The 24,780-nt window shown below is 38.8% G+C and overlaps 2 protein-coding genes across 4 annotated transcripts in view; one reads left to right on the top strand and one right to left on the bottom strand.

Annotated features, from left to right (window-relative positions):
- The window catches only part of ODR4 (odr-4 GPCR localization factor homolog), a 44,676-nt gene extending 37,936 nt beyond the window's left edge, over window positions 1-6,740 (bottom strand). Inside the window, exons 1-2 of the mRNA XM_044672379.1 lie at window positions 6,646-6,740; window positions 45-182 (exon numbers count right to left, since the gene is read on the bottom strand). Of these exons, the coding sequence (XP_044528314.1) occupies window positions 45-143 (99 nt within the window). The 5' untranslated portion in view covers window positions 144-182; window positions 6,646-6,740. The remainder of the gene's footprint in view (window positions 1-44; window positions 183-6,645) is intronic.
- An 893-nt stretch (window positions 6,741-7,633) lies between these two features.
- TPR (translocated promoter region, nuclear basket protein) overlaps window positions 7,634-24,780 on the top strand; it is a 73,594-nt gene continuing 56,447 nt past the window's right edge. For all 3 annotated transcript variants that reach the window (XM_044675775.1, XM_044675776.1, XM_044675774.1), the window contains exons 1-2: window positions 7,634-7,852; window positions 11,747-11,851. In XM_044675775.1, coding sequence (XP_044531710.1) covers window positions 7,702-7,852; window positions 11,747-11,851 — 256 coding nt within the window. In that variant the 5' untranslated portion in view covers window positions 7,634-7,701. The remainder of the gene's footprint in view (window positions 7,853-11,746; window positions 11,852-24,780) is intronic.

Below are 24,780 nucleotides of genomic sequence, written 5' to 3'. Positions count from 1 at the left end.
AAAGCTAAGTTATATTAATTAGTTTGCAACTAAAATATACATACCTGTCCTATCAAAAGACCTGAGACAAAAGCCTTTTCATGATTGTTGAAGTTTAAAAGGTACTGTCCAATTGATTCTTCTACTATGTAGCTTCTTCCCATTATTCAGAGTATAAATATCCAATGTATTTTTTTAAAGTTCTATAAATGAGAGAAGATAGCACCAATAGAAATGATCATAGAGTAACAAATGAAATAACAATCTGGAGGAACACTGGTATTAAAAAAATAGGACTATTGTTTCAGGAAGAAGTCTCTGATAAACTATAAGCTCCCCGAGGTCAATCAAGGCTTGTTTCATTTTTGCTTTTAACTATAGCACTTAGCCTTGTGCCTTGTAAACAATCAATCATAATTAATTAAAAACCCATGAAGACAAAAAATTAACCAATCCTTGTTCTCAAGAAGTTTACATGCACACAGTATATACAAAATAAATATTAGGCAATGTGGAGAGAGAGGATGGAAAGACTAGATAAGCTGGAGGAGATCAGAAAAAGCCTCTCATGTAGGAGGATGTGGTATTTGAGCTAAGACCTGAAGGAAACTAAGAATTTTAAGAGACAGAAGGAGGGAATGCATTTCAGGATATATTGTTGTACATAAGAAGAATCATTTAATTGAATTAATGGGCACATAGAATGCAATGAAAATGCTTCCTGTATGAAAGGTGAAGTCATTAAAAGCTATAAACTTCATTCTGAATCTCCTTATCAATCCTCCTTCTAAAACCATGATGCCCCAAAGTAAATATAACACTCCAGATATGGTCTGATCAGAGCACAGTACAGAAGGACTTATTCCTGGAAGAAATGCCTCTCTTAATGCATGAAAATCATGGCATATTGTTGACTTATACTGAACTTCTTCCTCCACCAGCAGGCTCTCATAACTATAGGAGAATCTGGGACTCCGAGTCAAGAGCACTGAAGATCCATACTGATTGTGTTTAATCATCATGGGACCCTAAAGAATGGAAGCCTTTCTCAACTGGTTACTCTTCAGACTAATGAAGGTAATTTCCTTGCTCTTGCTTAATTGAGCCCTGTTATTCAGAGTCAGCATCTGCAGAAGTGACTAACTTCTCTTCCTTTTCTCCCGATACACTCACCCTTATCTACCTTGGTCTTATACTTCCACAATCTAAAAAGCTAATAGCTTAAAGCTAGCATTTATATAGTTCTCTGAGGTAGCTAATGGTGCAATGGATAAAGCACTGGGCCTGAACCAATATTCAAATATTGAATAGTTCAAATATTGCATCAATCAATCAAAGATACATACTAGGTGTAGAACTATGGAGAGGACATTTAATTTTACTTTCTTTCAATTTTCTCAACTGTAAAATAGGAATAATATCTCCCAGAGTTGTTGTGAGGATCAAATGAGATAATTGTAAAGAGCTTAGCATAGTGACTAGTACTTAGTAGGCACTATGTAAATACTATTCCCTTCCCCTTTACCCATTCCTTTAAGGTTTATAAAATGCAACTTGCAGTTAGTTTGGGGCCACTTGGCTAGTAAATATTGAAGGGAAGATTTAAACTCAGATCTTCTTGACTCCAAATCTAGCACTATGTGTGCTATATTCTCTTTTTTTTCATTCCACCAAACTCTCTGAAGACCCTACCCATGCTCTACTACTTAATTCTCTTTTATTTTGAATCTAGTCACATTCCATTCAATCTGCTTACACTAACAAAAACCTAGTTCTCTCAAGATACTACATTCCTGGCCCCTTTTCCTCACCACCCTCGTGCTCTCCAAAGCACAGGGTTTGGAGAGTGGGATTACTCCTACTTCCAGACTGTCCCTTTCCCCATTCTTTCAGCAAAGTTTCTTTGAAGATTACTTAAGTGATCTTTATTACCCAGTCCAACTCCTTATTGCAGTCATATGGTGGGAACAATTTTTATTGCTATCATACTATAAGTATAATTTTTTGCATGATGTCTCCTGTATTAGATATAAACTGCTTAAAGGCAGGGACTAGAGTTTTTTCTTTTAATCTGTCCCCAGGCTTAGCAAAGTACCTAGCACATAGACAAATTTAATAAACGCTTATTAAGTGATTAACATAGCTACCAAACTAGTTTTGGAACTTACCACCTCTTGCCTCGCCTGCTACAATGGTCTGTTAATTGGTCTACTGATCTCAACTTTGTCCCCACTCTAAACCATCCTCCATTCAAGTGCCAAAGTGATTTTCATAAAGCAAAGGTCTAATTAGATCATTCCCTAAATTTGTAGTGGACCCAGTCAGCACAGTTTTATGACTTTCTCCAGCTCCATTCAGCAATATGAGATAGGGATCAAGGTAGTGGATGGTAGAAGGAATACAAGGCTGGAGCTTGGAATGGCACAATTGACAATAGGATAAGTAAGAGTAAAATAAGTGTGGAGTTGAAATGGTTCACCAGAATCAAAATGAAGGAGGAAAGGGTGGACAGTACAGAAGTGATGCCCTAGAAAAAAGCTTAGGGGTAGAAGGAAGGACTGGAGGTCACTATGAAGAGGAATAGGGGACAAGGTCTTAAGGCAGAGGGAAAGACTGATTGGACTGACAAAAGATTATGATCAGGTAAAGGAATCTGAGAGTTCATGAACATGAAAGTGAATAAAGGGAAGATGGGTAACAGTAAGAGCAAGGGTAATAATAATAATAGCTAACATTTATATAGCACTTACTTTGTATGAGGCATTGTGATATCCATTAAATATATCCATTGAATCTGGGAATATAAGTTGGGCCTAGATGGAAATGAGCTTTAAAAGCTAAGCAAGAGCTTATATTTTATTCTGGAGGCAATCAGGAGCCATCAGAGTTTATCAAATAAGGGATTGCTGTAATGAGAATTGTACTTGAATGGGGAGAGACTTCCAGTCTAAAGACTAATTAGGAGGCTGTTATAAAAAAATCCAGACAAAAGATGATGATGACATGAACTAAGGTAGTAGCTTAGAGAAGGGGTCAGAGCTTTATAAATATAATCTCTTTTAACCTTCAGAACAACCCTGAAAGGTAGATACTTTTAGTATCCACATTTTACATATGGGGAAATTGAGGCAAAAGTTAAATGACTTGCCCAGATTCACAGAGCTAGTAATGTCTTTGGGTTAGATTTGAACTTAGGTCTTCCTGATTTCAGAACAGGTACAATACCCACTGTGCCACTTCCCTGCCCCTAAAATCTTTCAAATCTCAAAGTCCAACACTCTGAAATGTCTATCAGATAGGTTATGGCTGGGATAAGAGTTCAAGAGAGAGAAAATAGGACTAGATATGGGGATCAATTAACAAGCATTTATTAAGATCTATATGACATTCTATCATTTTTTTCAGAGGTTCCTGGTCTCAAAATACCTTTATACTCTTAAAAATTACTGAGTCTTTGTTTATGTGGGTAATATCAACTAACATATATGTCATATTAGAAATTAAAACTGATATATATTTAAAATATGTTAATTATAATAACAAATCCATTACAAGTTAACAAAAACACTTACAGAGTGCCATTGTTTTACATATTTTTCACAAATCTCTTAAAGTCTGGCTTAACAGAAGACCTCAAATCTGCTTCTGCATTCAAATTGTTAAAATATATTATTTGGCTGAAGTACATGAAATACTACATTCAGCTTCATAAAGAAATATAGTTGGAAAAAAGACTAGTATTTTAATCGGCAAATAATATCTGAGAATGATTATGAAAAGCATTTTGACCTTGTAGACCCTTGAAAAGGTCTCAGGACCCCCCCAGGTGTCCACAAACTACTTTGATCTTTTTCAAAATCTAAAAAATGAAATAATTCAGTTTATAATTTCTAAATGTTTCCATAATAGCACAGAAAGTAATATTAGTCAATTAATAAACATTCATTAAACATCTATTATGTTCCACTATGCCAAGTGCTGAAAATACAAAAAAAAAGTAAAAACAGCCCCTGTTTTCAAGGAGGTCACAGTCTAACAGGGGAGACAACATATAAACAAGCTACATACAGAATAAACTTGATCTTGATCAGAGAAGAGGCATTAGAATTAAGGGGGATCAGAAAAGGTTTCCTCTACAAAGAGATTCTAATTGAGATTTGAAGAAATCAGAGAGCAGAAATGAAAAGGAGGAGCGTTCAGGCCTGAGGGACAGCTAGTGAGCTGTCCTAGAGCTGAGAGATGGGAGGATAATGTTCCTAGACAGCAAGAAGACCACTGTCACTGGATGACAGAGTACTTAGTGGGGGTGTAGGGAAAACTAAGTTATGAAAAGTTTTAAATAACAAAGATTTTGTATATGATTCTAGAAATAATAGGGAGCACAGGAGTTTACTGTATATGTGGGTGACATGGGTAAACTTGCACTTTGGAAAAATCACTTTGGCAAATGAATGTAGAATGGACTAGAATAGGAAGAGACATGGCACCACAGACCAACCTGTTGGTTCATGCAATAAATCAGGTTGATGAGGGCTTTGTATCAGGGTTGTGGCAGTTAGAGAGGAGAGGAGTAAGCATATGCAAGAGATGTTCCAAAGGCAAAAATGACAGGCAAAAGATTAGATATGGGAGGTAGGGAGAGAGGGAGGTTTGAGAGTAAGGAGTAGAGAATAAACCTAGTTGTGAGCCTGGGTAGGAGAATGGTGGTGTCTGAGACAGGAATAGGGAAATTTAGAATGGAAGGTTTGAGGGAAAAGATAATGACTTTAGCTTTGCATATCCAATTCAAAACATCTAATAGGCAGTTGGAAATGTGTAACTGGAGAATAGTAGAGAAGGTAGGCCAAGATAAGTATACTATGTTTGAGAATTATCTGAATAGAGATGATGACTGAATCCATAGGAGTTGGCAAGATCACCAAATTAAAAAAGCATGAAAGGAAAATGAAAAAGGACCTCAACAAAACCCTTAGGACACTCAAGGTTAGTAAGCATGTTTCGGATGAGGATCCAGCAAGGGAGACTGAGAAGGAAAAGTCTTGATAGAGGAGAACCAGGAAATAGTGGTTTCACAAAAACCCATGGAGAGAAGAAATATCAAAGAGAAGAGGATGATCAATAGTCTTGAATGTTGAAGAAAAGTCAAGAAGGAAAGGGACTGAGAAAAGGTCATTTGATATGGTATTCAAAAGATTATTATAACTTTGGAGAAAAATGTTTCAGTTGAATGATCAGGTCAAAAGATTATGGAGAGTTAAGAAGAAAACAAAAGGAAAAGACATGGAAGCACCTTTATAGATGCCTTTCTCAAGGCAGATAAGCAGAAGATGTAGCATGATAGCTCATGTAAATGGAGTATTTTGAAGAGAAAGTAAAGAAAGTAGGAAGGAACCAGGGAAGGAGGTAGAAAAGAAGGGAAATAAACATTTATTAAGCTTTTACTATCTATCAGAGATGGATCAGCAAAGAAACAAGTGATGCTGGATTTCAGAGGAGGGAAAGGTGTAATAATATCAATACAACCTATTCTTTGTTGCTTCCTTTCCTTTGCTCAGGCTTTTTCCTATTCCTTGAATGTTTTTCCAACTCCAATAAATGTAGAATTTCTACAAATTTTTAAAAACCCAATTAGATTATCACTCATACATTCTGCCAACAAGCTGACAAGCATTTATTACACTCCAGTTATATGCCAGACACTGTGCTAAGTGCTGAGGATACAAAGAAAGACAAAAGATAAAACTCTGCCCTCAAGGAACTCACAATCTATTGGGAGAGAGATATAAACAAATATGTACAAAAAATAACAATACAAAGGATAAAGTGGAAAGTATACTCTCATCCCCCAAATAAGTAATGACCTTTTTCTTCATATGATACTTTGATAAGCACCTCTATTATAAATTTCAGCCAGTCATTTCAGGAATAGGGAACAACTAAGCATGGGATACATGCAGGGTGACCCAAGAAATCTTAAGAGTCTGTATATTAGTTTTTTTTTTATTTTAATATGGGTCTTATCCTCCTAAACAGTAAGCTTCCCGAAGTCAGCGATTATTGTCTAATAACTAACATTTCCCCAAACCCAATAGTTCTTCACAGGATAGGTGCCCAAAAGATATTGAATTAAATTATAACTACCCTAAGAACGACCAAAAATACTTCAAACAGTACTATGATCTTGCAAGACACTTAATCCTCCACTTTAATGCTCATTTTGCCAGTCGTCATTACTTTATATGATGGAATAGGATTGAGTGCTTTTCAAGGTTTCTTTTAACTTTAAAGACTTATCTGTCACACCCGAAGTATCCTCCAAACCACTCCTTACTTCATTTAATGAAAATCAAGGTGCCAGAGTTTGTCCTAAAGAATACAGTTTGTCCTTAAGAGTACGGACTCCACTACAGTCCTGGCCCAGCCACTGGTCTCTCCCAGGGCCTCTTTTACTTATCTGCATAGAAGCTTTACAGGATTAGATGTTCTTGACATTCCCTTCCCCGCCTCCTCTAAGCTACTGGGAGATGAGGCCGGACAGGCAGATGTCAGGAATTCGCCCTTTTATGCCGGCCTCTAATTCCCAGGGCTGACAGCTGAACTCCCAGGAGTCTGCCCTTCTCTCTCCCGCCTGGGCTCCCCATCTCGGCCCGCCTCAGGCTGGCTTACCTATGGGAGATGGGTCCATCCACGGGCTCTGGGAGTGGTGATTGTGGGTGCTGCAGCTCCTGACCCAGCTGCCCCAGGTACCCCAGCTTCCCAATGAGTGCTTGAGTGTCGCGTGTACATACGGAAGCCTCAGCCTCCTTTCCGGGGAGGGGGAGGGGTGGAGCAGCAGGCGCAGCTTGATGACGCACATCGACTGTCTCTTCTAACTGACTAGGGGAAACGGAGCCCTGCCCTTTATCCCAATCTTCCCAATTACTATAGGGGAGGTGACTCCGGTCCCTCCCGCCCCCTTCCGGACGGCCATAGAGAGTGTGGCGGTAGCGGCGCCAGTCCGCCCCGCCTCGCTCCGCCCCTCCGGGACTGATGCCCTCTAGTGGCTCTCTGACTAGGAGCACCCGAAGACGACGGCCCATGACGTCCCGAAGCCTCAGCGATAAGGGCTCCCGGCTCCTCGGAGCGGGACGCGGGTTGACTAGTAAGTAAGTAGCGCCGCCCTGCCTCACAAGCCGTTTTCTTACAGGAGAGCAGAAAGAATTGGGGAAGGTGAAGCGCAGGGAGGTAGTAGGGGATCGGGTTCCAGAACTGTGCTGGAGTTGAAGAGTGGAGGGGAAGTTGGAGGCTGAGAAATGAGGAAGGGAAATGGGACAGAGGGGACGACTACATTTCCCGGCGTTCTAAGATCAGGCTGTGAAAGAGGCGGGGTGGGGGGCTTGGGGGAGGCCACATGAAGGATGCGTGCGCATTCAGGAATCTGGCCGGCCTCTAAACTCGGTTTCCCAAGGTGCTCAAGCCTGGGAATCCGTCGAGGGGGAGGAGGGAGGCGGGGCATGCGCGCGCGCGCGCATCCCCGGGGCGGTGAGTCGTGGGTTCTTATCCTACCTGGTTCTTGGCTTCCCAGGATCCCGCCGAGCAAGCCTCAGGGAATCGGGTGCGCGCGTGAGCGTAGCGCGGGAGGATTCGGCCTCCACGCCGGCCCAGGCTCCAGCCCCAGCCTCCCTGTCCCTGCCTTGTGCCCCGGACCCAGCTCTCCCGCTTGGAGACCTGGACAGTGGCAACATGGCGGCGGTGCTGCAGCAAGTCCTGGAGCGGCAAGAGCTAACCAAACTGCCCAAGCCCGTCCAGGCAAAATTGGAGAAGTTCCTGGCAGACCAACAGAGCGAGATCGACTGCCTGAAGGGGCGACATGAGAAGTTCAAGGTGGAGAGCGGTAAGTGGACCCCCTCCCCACCCTCTCCCTTTTGCAAGTGACCCAGCCTGGGAAACGCTTCCCCGAGGCCTTGCTTGCAAGGGGCGCTGCAAGACTTGGCGTCTGGGAAAGGCCTCCACTCGGGCCCTGACGTGCACATCCATCCATGCTCTGCATCCAGCGAGGGCCAGGTTTAAGGATCCGCCTCCTCCCAACCTGGACCTCTTGGAAGAGGTTTCTCTGCCAGTTTGCACTTAATATCAGCAAAATCTTAAGGATCATCCAGGCCAACGTGTGCATTTTACAATAGTTTGAGAAAATTGAGACTTATCCCTCTGCCATATAGATATATCATGCCAAAGCCTAGATTTGAGTACAAGTCCTTTGACTCCAGATTCAGTGTTCCATCAGACTATATTGAGGTAAATTGATAGCTTGCCTGCTTAAGTAAAGAATGCACTATGAGGAGCAATCATTCAATCAGTGACGCATCCCTGGCCCAATTAATAAGGATACAAATACAAAGAAGAGAATAGACTTGTTGAGTTTATGCTACAATTTAGGGGGAGACATATAGGACAAATGCAGGATATCTCAAAAATCTTAGTGCAGTTTTATGCTATTAAAGCTTTAAAATATAAGGACATATGGCGGTAGCTAGGCGGCCCGATTGATTAAGAGGATTCAAATCTGGCCTCAGATACTTCCTAGCTTATGACCCTGGACAAGTCATTTAACCCGCACTGCCTAGCCTTTACCTGTCTAATGCCTTAGAACATATATGTGTGTTTGTGTGTGTATAAATAATTGATTATGAGACAAAAGATAACGGTTTTAAGAGAGAGAGTGTATGTGTGTTTGTAGACAAAGCATAAATATAAAGAGAATTAATACAAAGTAGTTTGGGAAGAAAGGATCCTAGCATTTGGAGTTATCAGGAAAGGCTTCATGTAGAAAGTGGTAATTGAACTGTTTCTTTCAAGAAGAAGATTCTTTTAAGACAAGAGAAAGAGGGAGTGCATTGTAGGTATGGGGAGTGTTGCCAGTGCATAGGCAAAGAGATGGGATATACAAAGTGTTGTGACTAAGACCACTTTGGCCGAATGTCATTGTGTATAGAGGGGAAGTAATATCCATTGAATCTGGGAAGATTAGTTGGGCCTAGATGGAAAAGAGCTTTAAAAACTAAGCAAAAGCTTATGTTTTACTCTGGAGGCAGTCAGGAAACACTGGAGTTTATTAAATAAGGGATTGCTGTAATGAGAACTGTATTTTGAGTGGTGAGAGACTATAGGTCTGGAGACTACTTAGAAGGCTATTATAAAAATCTAGGCAAAAGATGATGAAGACCTGAACTAAGGTAGTCGTTTAGAGAAGGAGTCATATTTGGAAAATGTGAAGATAGAAATGGCCAGGTTTGGCAGCTGATTGGATGTAGAGAGGGAAAGGTTTGGGATTCTTCAATGGTACCAAGGTTACAAATGTGGGAAGACTGGAAGGCTGGTTATATCTTAAACAGAATAAGGAAGATTAGAAGGACGAATTTGGAGGGAAACACTGAGTTTGAGATCTCTGACTGAATTTCAAGGGAGATACTAAGGGTGGATCTGTAGATCTGGAAGTCACCTACATAGTTGTAGTGATTAAACCCATGGGATCACAGAGGAAAGGAAGAGAACTTTAGGTAATAACTGTATTTAGGGAAAGTGATGATGGATAATGAACCAATAAAGGCAGAGCCTAGAGAGGGGTCACAAAAACCCAGAAAGGAGAGAATATCCAGATAGAGAAGTGTGATCAACAATGTGAAATGAAGTAGGTCAAAAAGGATGAGGACTGACCATTAGATTTGTCAACTAACAGATCATCATTGACTTTGGAATGAGCATTTGCATTTGAGTAATAAGGCCAGAAGCCACATTGCAAAGGGTTGAGGAATAAGAGAAATACTGATAGCTTGTTTTGGGATCAAATACAAACCCTTCTGTTTGGGCCCTTCAGAACTTGGTCTTCAGCTCACCTTTCTGTGCTTATTATGCATTACTTTTGTACATCCAAACAGGCCTTTTTTTTTTTTTTTTTTTAAACTGTCCTAACAAATAGCATTTCACCTCCAAGTTTCTATGTCTTTCCCTTTTACTGGAATATCTAGCTTTCTTCACCTTTACAAGAAGTCTTTCATCCCCACCCAGTATTCTCACACATCACTGTGTGATTTTTGTTTTTGCAGCCACTACTACATATGTAGTAGGTACTTAAAAATAGTAGGTGTTTAAATGGTTTTTGATTGATAGACTCAATTTGCATTTTATGATTACCTCTGTATATTAGGTTATAGAAACAGGTGTCCTTTAACTAGCCCAGCCAGTGGTAGATTCTTAACAAATTATTTTTGGTTGCCTCCTGATACAACATATATGGATGAAAATGAAGTTTTTTCCATTTAGCACTATAAATTAATGAAATAGGTTAGATTTAGTTACTCATGTAACAATGATTAGAATGACTTTAAAAATCTTGATGCTTTAGGGGAAAATTTAGGACTTAATCTGATAAAAAAAAATTTTTAGGCCAAATTTTATACCTTTTTTCATGCTTCATGTGACACAAATAACTTGGAGTGACTTCAAGTAAGAAAGATTTGAAATGTATGGTATCATTAATACATTCTCTGTTTAGCATACTTAACCAATTTTAAGATTTGGTCAGTAAAATTCTGTTTTAATGGTTAATTGTATTCCCATTTTTTGCATCTGCAGGTTTGCTGATTTTTTTTTTTTTAGTACTCTGCTTTGAATTGTTAAAAGATTGCTTTTAGAAATTAAATTAAAAAAATTTTTAGCTGTTATCTGCCAGAAGAATGGTAAGGGCTAAGTAATGAGGCATAAGTGACTTGCCCAGGGTCACACAGCTAGAAAATATCTGAGGTCACATTTGAACCCAGCACCTCCCGTCTCAGGGCCTCGCTCTCGATCTACTGAGCCACCCAGCTGCCCCCAGAAATTAAGTTAAATTTGAGGAAAATTATATCAAGAAAAAGATTTCAACTTAATTCTTCCTTTTGAATTAATTTCATATTCTTTTAAGTACACATTTTGTGCAGAACACTGTGCCAGCTCCTAGAAAAAGAATGAAATTTAGATCATGGTACTTAGCAGTGATCTTGGAATAAAAAATTTGTCACTGCAAAATACATGTCAGTGAGCCTTTCTAAACAGCTAGCTTGGCCCTTAGATAACATGATATGCCTCCAAGCCTATCTTTAAAAATTTTATTTTATTACACAAGTATTTAAATGCCTACTCTGTGCCAATTTTGATTGGTATAGCTTTCAGGAATCCAGCATTAGTTCTACAACAAGATGAATCATTAGTGGCTAATGTACAGAAGTGACAAATTTCAATTATAAACCAGTTTAAAATATAATTGAGAAATGTGTAACAAAAGAAATAAAATTAGAATACAATATAATGTTCATCTGTGGTTTTCTAAATTAATATATGGTTTTCAAGGATTTGTCTATTTGATTTTAATGCCAGTGTTGTAGTAAACTTTAAAGTCATTTAAAAAAAGGCCTTCTTAAAGACTTAAAATGTAAGTTTTCTGGGAGTAATAGAAGGAACATTGGACTAGAAGTTTGACTTGAGTTTAGTTTCTGGGTCTGATACTAGTTTAGTTATATGACCTTGAGTAAGCCCCTTAACTTCTTTGGATTTCATTTTTCCATCTGTCAAATGAAGGAGCTCAACTAAATGCTCCTGGCTCTTCACTTTCACTCAGATTCTCTACTTTCCATTAGTTTTTTTTCTTCTTCAAAACCTCAAGAAATTAAAGTTTATTATTAAAGTTTTTTACATTTACATTTTACATTTGCATTAATAAAATGTAAACAAATTGTGATGTAATTTTTTCCAGAACAACAATACTTTGAGGTAGAGAAGCGCTTGTCTCAGTGTCAGGAGAGACTGGTAAATGAAGGCCGAGAATGCCAAACTTTACGTCAAGAACTGGAAAAACTTGGTAAGTGTTTTTTTAAGTGACATAATTTTCTGTGTAAGAGTTTTTAGAGATGTGCTGAAATCTAACACTTTTGAGAAAATGCAAAAAGTTTCTTAGTTATTTTATTGTCATTAAGCTTTTGATCTTGTTCATTTCTTCTATTTGGTTTCTAGCCTATTTTGTTTTACAGCATCTTTGGAGGGAAAAAACAACAAAAATAAAATAAAAATAGAAAAAGATAAATAAAATGTACTCTTTTGAACTCTCCTTTATGCCAAATAGTGATAGGTCAAATGACCAAAAGTCATGTGATCATGATTTACAGTAATGGTAAAGGTGAAAAGGAATGTATGAATTTTAAATGTTATTGTCACATTTACAGTAATGGTAAAGGTGAAAAGTAATGTATGAATTTTAAATGTTATTGTCACAGAATAAGCCATTTAATTCTTTGTGTCTTATTCCTTAATGAAAAGCTATTAATTTTGCTATGTCTGACTTTACTCATTGGTAATTCTTTTGTGTCATATTACAGTTTAAGAGTATGAAAGAATTATCAGCTTGGTTTAAGAGCATGAAAGAATTATCAACTTGATTCTTACCATTTACTCTTTTAGTTTAATTTTTTTAATTTAGAATATTTTTTCCATGGTTGCATAATTCATAATCTCCCCCCTCCCCTTTTCTCTTCCCTTCCCCCCTCACAGAGATGATAAGCAGTTCCACTGGGTTATGTGTCATTGTTCAAAACCTATTTCCATGTTATTCATATTTGCAGTAGAGCCATTTCTTTAACATCAAAATTCTAATCACATCCTTATCGCACTACATGGTTGGTCATATATTTTTCTAATGCATTTCTGGTTCCACAATTCTTTCTCTGGTTGTGGATAGCGTTCATTCTCCTAAGTTCCTCTGGATTGTCCTGGATCATTGCATTGCTACTGGTAGAAAAGTCCATTACAGTGTTCTCCTGGTTCTGCTCCTTTCACTCTGCATCAATTCTTGGAGGTCATTCCTGTTCACATGAAATTCCTCCATTTCTTTATGCCTTTAAGCACAATAATTCCATCACCAACATATACCACAATTTATTGAACCATTCCCCAATCGAAGGACACCCCCTCATTTTCTAATTTTTTGCCACCACCACAAAGAGCAAAACTATGAATATTTTTGTACAAGATTTTTTCCTTATCTCTTTGGGGTACAACCTAGCAGTGGTATGGCTGGATCAAAGGGCAGGCAGCCCTTGTGCACAGTTCCAAATTGCCCTCCAGATTGGTTGGACCAATTCAAAACTCCACCAGCAATGTATTAGTATTCCAACTTTGCCACATCCCCTCCAACATTTATCACTTTCCTTTGCTGTTATATTGGCCAATCTGCTAGGTGTGGGATGGTACCTCAGAGTTGTTTTAATTTGCACTTCTCTAATCAGGAGGGATTTAGAACACTTTTACATGTGCTTATTGATAGTTTTGATGTCATTCTGTGAAAACTGTTTCAATGTCCCTTGACCATTTGTCGATTGGGGAATGGCTTGATTTTTTGTAGATTTGACTTAATTCCTTATGGGAAAATAAACCTTTGTTAGAGAGTTTTGTTATAAAAATGTTCTCCCTGTTTGTTGCTTTCCTTTTAATTTTGATTGCATTGGTTTTGTTAGTACAAAACCTTTTTAATTTGATATAATCAAAGTCATTCATTTTACATTTTGCAATATTCTCTATCTCTTGCTTGGTCTTAAATTCCTTCCCTTCCCACAGATCTGACAGGTATATTGTTCTATGCTCACCTATGCTCTGAGAGTCCCCTCCCCCTGCTGTTTCAGTTGACCCTCCAGATGCTAATAGCTTAAAGACTTTCCCCAGGCTTGGTTGTAAGCTTTTGATCTTAGTCTGAACTTGATCATATCAGGTGCTGATCAGATTCTAGCCCCTGGCTTAGGCTCAAGTTTTTGGTCTCCAGGTGTTCTTGATTCAATCAGGCACATCCTTGAATGCCCTGTCCTGGAGCTTCATCCTTAAGTTTTGGGCAAAAAGATCCCTGGGTGACTTCCACTGAGAAGTGCGTCTTCACCCTAAGGACAGATTGAGATGCCTGGCTTTTCTCTGGGTTCACATGGATCGGCCCCCTTCAGCTTAGATTGCCTTGGGCTGGAACTCCAGACTTCTCCAGAGGTTTGCACTTTCAAGGGGTGTTAGCTGGCTTGGACCATTATTTGCCTGGCAGGATCTCAGGGTCTGACTTAGCTTGTACTTAAGTTCAGAGCCTGTGAGAGCAGATATGTGGGGCAGAGGGGGTGTGTTTTGCTCTTGGCTTGCTCTTCACTTGCTGCTATGCCTCCTGCTAGCTCTGCTCCCATCTCACCTCAGTTCCCCAGATGATCTCTGCCTACCTTTTGGGTTTTTTTTCCTGAAGGTTATTTCCCTCTGTCTCTGTTGGTTCTTTCACTCCTGTATTCATTTTGTGGTGCTATTTTACTCTTGGTCAGAGAGGATATTCATGGTGAAACAGTGCCCTGCTGCCCTAGTTATTCCTCCATCTTGGCTCCACCCCCAGAAGTCACCATTTACTCTTAAGACCAGAGCATTAGTATATTGTTATGATAGAAAACTGCCTTCTTAATTGATTAATTTTTTGAGGCTACAAAAGAAACATAACTGTCTACAAAAGAAAGGGTTTGCTTCTGGAGGTTTGGGATTTTGCATCTTTGGAAGTCTTAAGGTAGAGGCTAAATTTCTTTAATGATATTAAAGCTAAAAACATTGGAATTTTAACAATACACATTGTAATTACATATTCAATAAACAATAGCAGAGAAGGAAAAATATACTGCTCCTGTGTTAGAGGAACTTATAATCTTGTAGAGCAAAGTACCAACAGAGATAGGTGTAATGTGCAGTGTTACAAGATGCAAGCATTAGAGTTCCAAAAAGTCTTCTGTGAGGAGAAAGTTGTTACCAATTTGGGAATTCAAGGAACATTTCATTTGGAAAATGGCATTTGAGTTAAGCCTTTAAATAATGTCTAGAACAGCAGATAAAGAATAGGACAGAGGAAGAGCATTCTGTCTTTAGGGAGTCGGTCAACAAAGGCACAGAGCCATAATAGTGAACTTTGTGGATGCTCAGAGTAATTTTATGAGCCTAGTTATCTTTATTAAATGAAATCTTAGGTGCAGCTAGCTAATCATTCTAGTTTGTTTAATGATTTCTTTGACTCTTGATTCTATAATCCAACATATTAGATATCTAGCCCTGTAAAACTTGTGCCATCTACAAATTTTTTGCTTTCATCTCAGTTGTTGATAAACCATATTCACCATAATCGGGTCAAGGACAGAATGCTATGGCATAGGACAGTGATGGGCAAACTATTCCCCGATCCAGGCTGTAGTTTATGACATCTGGATGTGGGGGCGTAATGATTAGGGAATTGCTTAAGGCAGGGATGGGCAAACTACAGCCTGGATCTGGCCCACGGGGAATAGTTTGCCTATCACTGGCATAGGAAATTTTTCCAAGTTGACGTCAATCCATTAATCATTAGTTTTGAAGACCAGTTTTAAATTCAGCAATCTGTGCCATCATTGAGTTTATGTTTCTCCATTTTGTATGTGAGGATACCCTGAGAGACTTGCCCAAGTCTCTGAAATCCAGATATACTGTCTGAATGACAATTTCCTTAATTTCTAGTCTAATAATTCTATCAAAAGATTTGAGGTTAATGTGGCATGACTCATTCTTGAGTCATTTATGCTCCCTTCTTCCCCTTCAATATGTTACTAGTCATCCCTATGAGAATATTTTCTGGAATTTTACCTTTTATCAAGATTATGTTCTGTGGCTTATTGATGGAAGAATCCATACTCCCCACTTTGCGTTTTTTGAAAATTTGTCCATCAATAGTTCTCTTGGCACTACTTCCTTTTTCTACAATTTTTCAAAATGGCTTAGCAGCAATCTGGTTCTGGTTACTTTTTTTGATTGTAGTTCATTCAGCCCTGGTGATTTAAGATCAGTAAGTATAGTTAGATGCTCTCTTATTATCTTTTCACTTATCTTGGTATGTAAATGCCCTGTTAACCATTTTTTGTTCTGTTATTTCCAGTTAAATATATAAAATTGATAAGAGTAATTTTGGGAGAGAAGGTATTAGCAGTTGGGGGTGGACGGCTAAGCTTCTTATTAGATTTGCATCTGAAGAGAGGAATAGTTGAGTTTAAATCCTGCCTTAGGCACATTAACTTGGGAAAAACACAGAACTACTAAAGTAGTCATTAAAAAACCAAGTCTTTAATCAGAAATGGGATAGGTCCAATAATTGACTGCTATCACATAGCCCAGTGGCATAAGCTTCACAGGACCTACATTCTGGGAACTCTGGGAACATATCCCTGGGAGAATGCACATCCCTAGATGATTTGTCTGAAATGCAATAGAACTTGGGGGACTTAAATACCTTTTGGTGAACTAAGGGACAGGGAAGTATGTAACCATGACATTATCATGGTTACAAGGAAAAGAGAAGCCCAAATGACACTGACAGGGTACTAACAGGGAAAAAAACCATAGGCAGAGATTTGAGTATCAGAGTGTCCTACTTACAATAGATAGTAAAAGATGGCCCCTGCACAAGTATTTGTCTTCTTGGGGATGGGTCTCTGATACTGTGAGGTAGACTTCTAAAACTAAAAGGGTACTTAGCATTTGCTTAAGTCTGCTAGCCCCACCTCAGCTGGGATTATCAAGTACTTTATCAAGGTCTATTGTTCAGTCTGGGTACTGAGGTGAGTTATCTTGGGAATGGGGCTAATTTGGGGTCTCCAGATTTCAAGTTGAAGGGCACTAGCTATGTGACCCTGGACAAATTACTTAAAATCTCAGCCTCAGATTCCTCATCTATAAAATAGGTAAATTAATAGCATCATTCTCAAAGGGTTATTTTGAGGGTCAGATGAATTAATTTACATAGTACTTAAAAACCTTGAAGAACTATCCTCATTAAATAACCTGAAGAGCAAGAAGTAACTTTAAAACAAAATCAGTTAATATATTCAATATTCTAGAAAGGTTTCTACTACTTCAGAAGTTAGTAAAAACAGCAATGAACTTTTGAAATAGGAGCAGGGGAGCTAATCAATTAATAGTCCAAGACAATGGAGGAGTTTCAGAAGAAGTATTTTCAAATGTATTTTATTTACTTCTGTGTTATCTCTTCAACCCTGGAGGAATAGGGGGTTGCTGGAACTGTGTAGGAGATAGACCAGAATGGTAATGATAAGAAAAGTAGCAATATATATTAAAGACCATATTTTCCATTTCCGTACTTGGTATAATTCTTATTGAGTAGATAAAATAGTTGCTGCACCCACTATTTTTTGCCCTAAGGGCCAACTTGGAAAAACACAGAACTACTAAAGTACTGAGCAAAACCAAGTCTTTAATCAGGAAAGAGATAGTGTTCAATTTCAAGGGCCTAAAAACCACATAAAGCCAAGGGCTCTGGGAACAGTATCTCTGTGGGGGATGATTCTCTAAAGAATAATAGAACTTGAGGACTTGTATATTTTGGGAACTTAGGACCAGGAGGTATCATTGATTGGCTTTACTATGGCTACAGGGAAATGTGAAGTCCTAGATGGCGTGATCAGGCAGAGGCTGATGCTTTACAATGGATTTCAAAAGGAAAGGGTCCAGCCTAGAGCTGGGCTACCTGGGAGAGGACTTTGTTACTATGGGAGAAACTTCTGAGACAAAAAAGAGTACTTAAAATTTAGCTATCTATTAGTCCCACCTAAACTGGGACCATTAAGTACTTTAAGGTCTATTTTTCATTTTGAAAGGAGTAAGTTTGGGACTTCCCTTGGGGGTGAGTTCTCAGGGGACCACACCTTGGATTCCCCCAAAAAACCCAGTTGATACAAATAATAAAAAGAATAGCATATATATTATGTTTACAAACATAACACTATGTACATGGAACTGTCTCATATGAATCTGACAGTAAACACAATGATTACTGCTTCTCTGTCCAAAACCCAGAACTCCAGAAATTAGCAGAGCCATTTAATTCAACCTTCCTCCTCCATCTAATCATGCTTCTTTTGGTCTTTCTCCCCCCAACAATGCACAAGAATCCACCTCTCCTTTCTGTTTATTGTTTTGAGGAGCATAACCAAATAAATACTTCCAGTTTGTCTCTGGAGAAGGGCAAGTCAGTCTACTTCCCTTTTGTTGTATTCATTATTTCTGCCATAGACCTAAAAAAATGACTGAACTACATTGCAATTATTTTTTTTAATTATTAAACATTTATTAATATTCATTTTTAACCTGTTTACATACTTCATGCCCCTACTTTCCCCTTCACCCCCTGCTCTCCCCCCACCCATGGCCAACGCACATTTCCACTGGTTGTAACATGTGTCCTTGTTCAGGGTCTATTTCCAAATTGTTGATAGTTGCATTGGTGTGGTAGTTTCGAGTCCACATCCCCAATCATGTCCACCCCGACCCATGCGTTCAAGCAATTGTTTATCTTATATGTTTCCTCTCCTGCAGTCCTTCCTCTGAACTTGGGTAGCATCTTTACCATAAATCCCTCAGAGCTGTCTTGTGTCATTGCATTGCTGCTGGTACAGAAGCCCATTACATTCGATTTTACCACAGTATATTAGTCTCTGTGTACAATGTTCTCCTAGCTCTGCTCCTTTCGCTCTGCATCACTTCCTGGAGGTCTCTCCAATATGCATGGAATTCCTCCAGTTTATTATTCCTTTTAGCACAATAGTATTCCATCACCCGCATATACCACAGTTTGTTCAGCCATTCCCCAATTGAAGGACATCCCCTCCTTTTCCAGTTTTTTGCCACTACAAAAAGCGCAGCTATAAATATTTTCATACAAGTCTGTTTATCTATGATCTCTTTGGGGTACAAACCCAGCAATGGTATGGCTGGATCAAAGGGCAGGCAGTCTTTTATAGCCCTTTGAGCATAGTTCCAAATTGCCAGCCAGAATGGTTGGATCCGTTCACAACTCCACCAGCAATGCGTTAATGTCCCGATTTTGCCACATCCCCTCCAACATTCATTACTCTCCCCTTCTTTCATTTTAGCCAATCTGCTAGGTGTGAGGTGATACCTCAGAGTTGTTTTGATTTGCATTTCTCTAATTATTAGAGATTTAGAACACTTTCTCATGTGCTTATTGATACTTTTGATTTCTTTACCTGAAAATTGCCTATTCATGTCCCTTGCCCATTTATCAATTGGGGAATGGCTTGATTTTTTTATACAATTGCTTTAACTCCTTGTATATTTGAGTGATTAGACCCCTGTCAGAGTTTTTTGTTATAAAGATTTTTTTCCCAATTTGTTGTTTCCCTTCTGATTTTGACTACATTGTTTTTGTTTGTACAAAAGCTTTTTAGCTTAATATAATCAAAACCATTTTATTTACATTTTGTAATTTTCTCTAACTCTTGCTTGGTTTTAAAATCTTTCCTTTCCTACAGATCTGACAGGTATACTATTTTGTGTTCACTTAACTTATTTATAGTTTCCCTCTTTATATTCAAGTCATTCACCCATTCTGAGTTTATCTTGGTGTAGGGTGTGAGATGTTGATCTAAACCTAATCTCTCCCATATTGTTTTCCAAATTTCCCAGCTGTTTTTGTCAAATAGTGGATTCATGTCCCAAAAGTTGGGCTCTTTGGGTTTATCATACACTGTCTTGCTGACATCATTAACCCCAAGTCTATTCCATTGATCCTCCCTTCTATCTCTTAGCCAGTACCATATTGTTTTAATGACTGCTGCTTTATAGTATAGTTTGATATCTGGTACTGCTAGGCCCCCTTCCTTCACATTTTTTTTTCATTATTTCCCTTGATATTCTACATTGCAATTATAATAAGGATCTTTAATCAAGACAGACAAATTAATCCATGAACATACTATAGTACTAAGACGCCACTGAACTAAGAAAATGAGTTGTTCATTGAAAATCAGGAATGAGTTACTACCAGGTGTCTTGAATTCACAAAAACTTGGGAAAAACTAGAGGTTCTCCTCTCTGGGAGGAGCCTAAATGTACTATCTAGAGGCCAATGTCATTGGAAAGGTACTAGTTTTGAGTTCTTCATTGTGGCTTCCTTTTTCTCAATTGTTAAACTGGAAAAAATACAGAACTATAAAATAGTCAGAAAACCCACTTTCCTCAAGACCTCCACACAGAATTGCAAGCTACAAACCCACACAGAGCCCTGAGACCCTGGTTGCTTTGACCACTGACCAGTGGGAGTGCCACCATGCTAGATAACAACTCTAAAGGACAAAAGAAATTGAGGGACTTGTATACCATTTGGGGAACCTAGGGACAGGGAAAGATGATTGATTGACATCATGGGTACAGGGAAATGGGAGTGTTCAAACTAAGCTGACAGACTTGGGAAAGAAACCGTAGCCAGAGACTAGGGTGTCAGCTGTAAGATGTCAATTAATGTCCAATAACTCCAAGTATTATATTTTATGATTTATTAGTAATCACTTGAAATAGGAGGAATAAAAAAATAGAAGTACAAAACTTAAGTATGACAATGTGAGTAAACTTTCCTGCCAAGCTCTACCCCCAGCCTCCACAGCTGCGATCCTGGAAGAAGAGAGAGGGGGTGGAGTTACATCAAAATATATCTTCTCTACCTACTCAGCGGGAGCACTTAAATGGGATGCTGGGTAAGAGAGTTCTAGAAAGCAAATTCTAATTACACAGTCCTCCTGTGATTCCATTGGGAAACGAGCATGTAGAAATTTCCCGGATTTACATGGCTGGTTCCTTCAATGAATCATGACACATGCCAACTTATATTTCTAAAGATCTTTAACTAGAAGTATATTTCACTTTCTAAGGGGAAATTACAATAATTTGGAGATGAGAGGAAAATAAAAGAGAATAAAACCTATGATTGCTAGGGACATTAACAAAAATCCAATTATAGGGCAATCCCCTTTGGCATAAGAGTTTACATTCAGAATAAATACATTCTACCCCCCCAGAGTTCAATTTACTACATCCCAAAATTCATTCTGGATCTTTTGGTGCAGTATGTGGTTTCTGCAGCCTTTTTTATGGTGCCTTCTCCAAAGGTAGTAAGTTTCTTATCCTAAAATTACTCTCAAATAAAATATTTTATAAATCTAGAATTTTATGACTATTACAAGCACCCCTGAGGAGGGTGTTGACCAACACACAGATCATCCCAGGATACATGGCTGAGTTATGAGGTATATGAATCAATTGTTAAAAGAAAATAAAAACCATAAAAAAACCGCAAATAAAAGGAAAAAAGTAACTTCTGGATGAAACATAAAATATCAGTCTCACGTGTAAAAATTCTTTGTGCTCCTTGGCACTGTGAAGTGACTTTTTTGTATCCCTTCTCCTGGAATTGGACACAATCATTAATCAAAAAATAATATTTAGCAATCAATGGCAGATTTCCATATCTAAAGCTTTTGCGTATGCATTGACATTAGGACTAATGGACATTTTAAACTTATCCTAGTGCAAAATTAAAAAAAAACCCCAATAATACTGGTAACGTGCTTCAAGTACAAAAAATGAGAGAAAAAAACTCATACTCTTATTGCGCATACAAGGAAAAATGGTAATAAAATTTTTTAAAAAATCAAAAACATATAGTTCACATTCCATGAAAAGGTGTCAGCCAAGTAGAGACACACTACAAAGATTTCTCACCCAAAAATGACATCCATTTCCTTTTTAACTTGGCCATGATCTAAAGTGTGAGTGCACATGATTTTCACCAAGTAACAGCTTTTTAAAACAGCAGTACAGCAGCTAATGCACATTCAAGAAGTACCAAAATCCTCAGAATCAGAAGAGCGCATTTAATGACAATAGCAAACAAACCTGTTATCATTAGGATTCACATGAGCAGGGGTCGGCAACTTTTTTAGGCCGTAAGAGCCATAAACACCATAGTGAGTGCTCCTGTAACAGCGCCTAAATAAAAATTGACTTTATGGCTCCTGTAGAAAGAGCCATATCTGGCCCTCAAAAGAACCATATGTTGCTGACCCCTATGAAGCTCATGGATAGTCGTCTCCAGAATCTAGCCAATCTTTCCCCAAATTTGGCAGGAGAAACCAGAAAAAAAGAAGAGGGGGGAAAAAAAAACTGTACTGCTGATGAACTCTTTTGGGTCTAAAATGTCACCAAGAATCTAGATCATTCTTATGGAAGGGCAGAGTAAGCTGAAGAGTTACAAATGTAAAAACCATCCAGGAGCCACTAGGCTCCATGGGGAAAATTTTCCCTCCAGGAGCCATCCAGGGTTTACCAAGCCCCCTGGGAAATCCTTCCCATCTCCTGGATGAAATTATAACCCATCACGGGGTAACCAAGCTCCTTGTGAAACCTCCCTCCTCTGGTATGAGACTGTAATAGCATAAAAGGCATGTCTTTATATGTCCCATCCATTGCAATGTGGAGGTGAGGAATACAATAATGAAAATCACTTCAGATGTCTCATCCATCACATTTTTATAAATGCAGAGATGGGGAATACAGTAGTGTTAATGCACTTCAACTACTAAATGGACCCTTACCTCTTGTCACAAACAACTCAAAGGTAGGCAAACGATCAGTCAGAGGTAGCAGTGCTACTAGATTTATGAAAATCACCTCTAAAGACCCCTTAAAATCAATTGAGATTTTTAGCTCATTAAATTCTCCAAAGGTTGTAACTGTTTTGATGGAGTCCATCATCATCTATGTAACAATTAACAAAGGCAAAAAGGAACAAAAGGCCATTAAGGCAACATGTAACCTCAATGGATCTGGTGACAAACCCAGCATCCATAAGGACCTCTGGTTTTGCCATCAAAAGAGTTTGTCCAAGTTATTTATGGACTTTTATAATGTTATTTTCTCCAGTCCAGTCATAGGAGGAGTGTACAAATAGACATTGTAACGGAACATTTATCTAATGGCCAAAACACAGTAGCTGAAAATGACATGGTGCAACAACAGATATTAGATTAGATTAATATGTGAACTTAAAAAGCAAAATTGAATTTTAAAGCAAACAATCAACAAATACAATAAGCATGACAGGATACGGGCACTCAGTGTTAATAGAAGGTTTTACATGGGAACAGTCAATCCAAGAGTCCTTTACTCCAATTCCAATAGCTGTATTACAGAGACTTCTTCACAATTTGGAGGGGAACAAACTGAAACCATTAATATCAATAAGGCAATGGAATCTGAGAAGGCTTATTCATCTCTAGACTCATTGAGGTTCCTTCCCCTCCCAATTATCATCCATCTAGATTCCTTTGGTCATGCTTATGGGGTTCCCCATACCAAGGGGTTTCCGCACTGAACATAGTGTGGACAAAACCCCATATTGGATGTGTTGCAGAGACTGTGTAGAATCTCCCTTCTGAATCTTGAGATTACTCAAACTAACAGCAAGGTATCCTATCAACACAAGTACCCCCAGGAATGGTGGTAAAAAAAGACATTCTAAAACTTTGGTAACGCACTGCTCTTTCATAGAGTGGGCCATGCTTGCAATTCTGCTTCCTGTCTCTAGGGGGCGCTACCCTAGTATGCACTGAGTAAAGTTAAGAGGTTTTGAAGAGTAACTCCCCCCACCCCCAGGGGTAAAAATGCCAGGGAGCCACTTGCTTCCATTGCTACATGGGCAGGGGACTGTTGCTCCCCTTGATTGATCTCCCCAGCTTTGTGGGCAGAGAGTTAAGAGAGTGGAAGTGTCCCACTCAGGTAAAAGCCTTTAGGAGGCTAATTGTTGCCTAAGAGAAACGCCCAGACTTTCAAGGCAACAGTAAGCACTTAGGTGTTAGAAATGTAAGGGGAAAGGGAATTTATATTTCAACCTCTGCACAGAAAACGGCCTGCAAGGACCCCCTCAGTATCTAGTCAAATGTGGGAGGCAGCTGGAGGATCAGTGAAGGTGGCAGAGGCTTTTAAAGTTAATCTGTCTTTAACAAAAACAGGAGTAAGGATCCTAAACTCCACACTTCTGGTCGCCAACGATGTAAGATTTAAATCAGTGATTCCCAAAGTGGGTGCCACTGCCCCCTGGTGGGTGCTGCAGTGATTCAGGGGGGTGGTGATGGCCACAGGTGCATTTATCTTTCCTATTAATTGCTATTAAAATTTAAAAAAAATTAATTTCCAGGGGGCTAAGTAATATTTTTTCTGGAAAGAGGGCGGTAGGCCAAAAAAGTTTGAGAACTACTGATTTAAATTAATGTCCAATAACTCCAAGTATTATATTTTATAAGATTTATTAGTAATCACTTAAAGTAGGAGAAATAAAAAATAGAAGTACAAAACTTAAGCATGACAATGTGAGTAAACTTTCCTGACAAGTTCTCCCCCCCAGCCTCCACAGCTGCATTCCAGGAAGAAGAGAGAGAGGGGCGGGGTTACATCTAAAATGTATCCTCCTTATGTACCCAGGCAGTGTTTATACTCAGCATGAGCACATAAATGGGATACTGGGTAAGAGAGTCCTGGAGATCAGATTCTAATTACACACCGAGAATGGGCTACTTATAATGGATACTAAAAGGGTGATCCCTGCTCTGGTATCTTTCTTCTTGGGAAAGGGTCTCTGATACTTTGGGAGAAGCTACTGGAACAAAAGGATACTTAGCATTTGATTAAAATCTGTGAACTCCACCTAGCTAAGTCCATTAAATATCTTAAGGTCTGTTATTCATTCTGAAACTGCTTGTCTGAGATTCCCTTCCTGAAGAATTCTCATGGGAACAAAGAGCAAGCTTTTGAGTTTCCATCTTTCAAGCTGATTAAATTTGGGGTTCTCTTAGATTCCATGTTGACACAATGAAATCACAAATCTGCTCTAAGCCAAAAAATACA

The sequence above is a fragment of the Gracilinanus agilis genome, chromosome 4, assembly GCF_016433145.1.
Source record: "Gracilinanus agilis isolate LMUSP501 chromosome 4, AgileGrace, whole genome shotgun sequence".
NCBI lineage: Eukaryota > Metazoa > Chordata > Mammalia > Didelphimorphia > Didelphidae > Gracilinanus > Gracilinanus agilis.
Note: the sequence above shows the minus strand (reverse complement) of the source record. Positions and strands in the feature narration are given on the sequence as shown.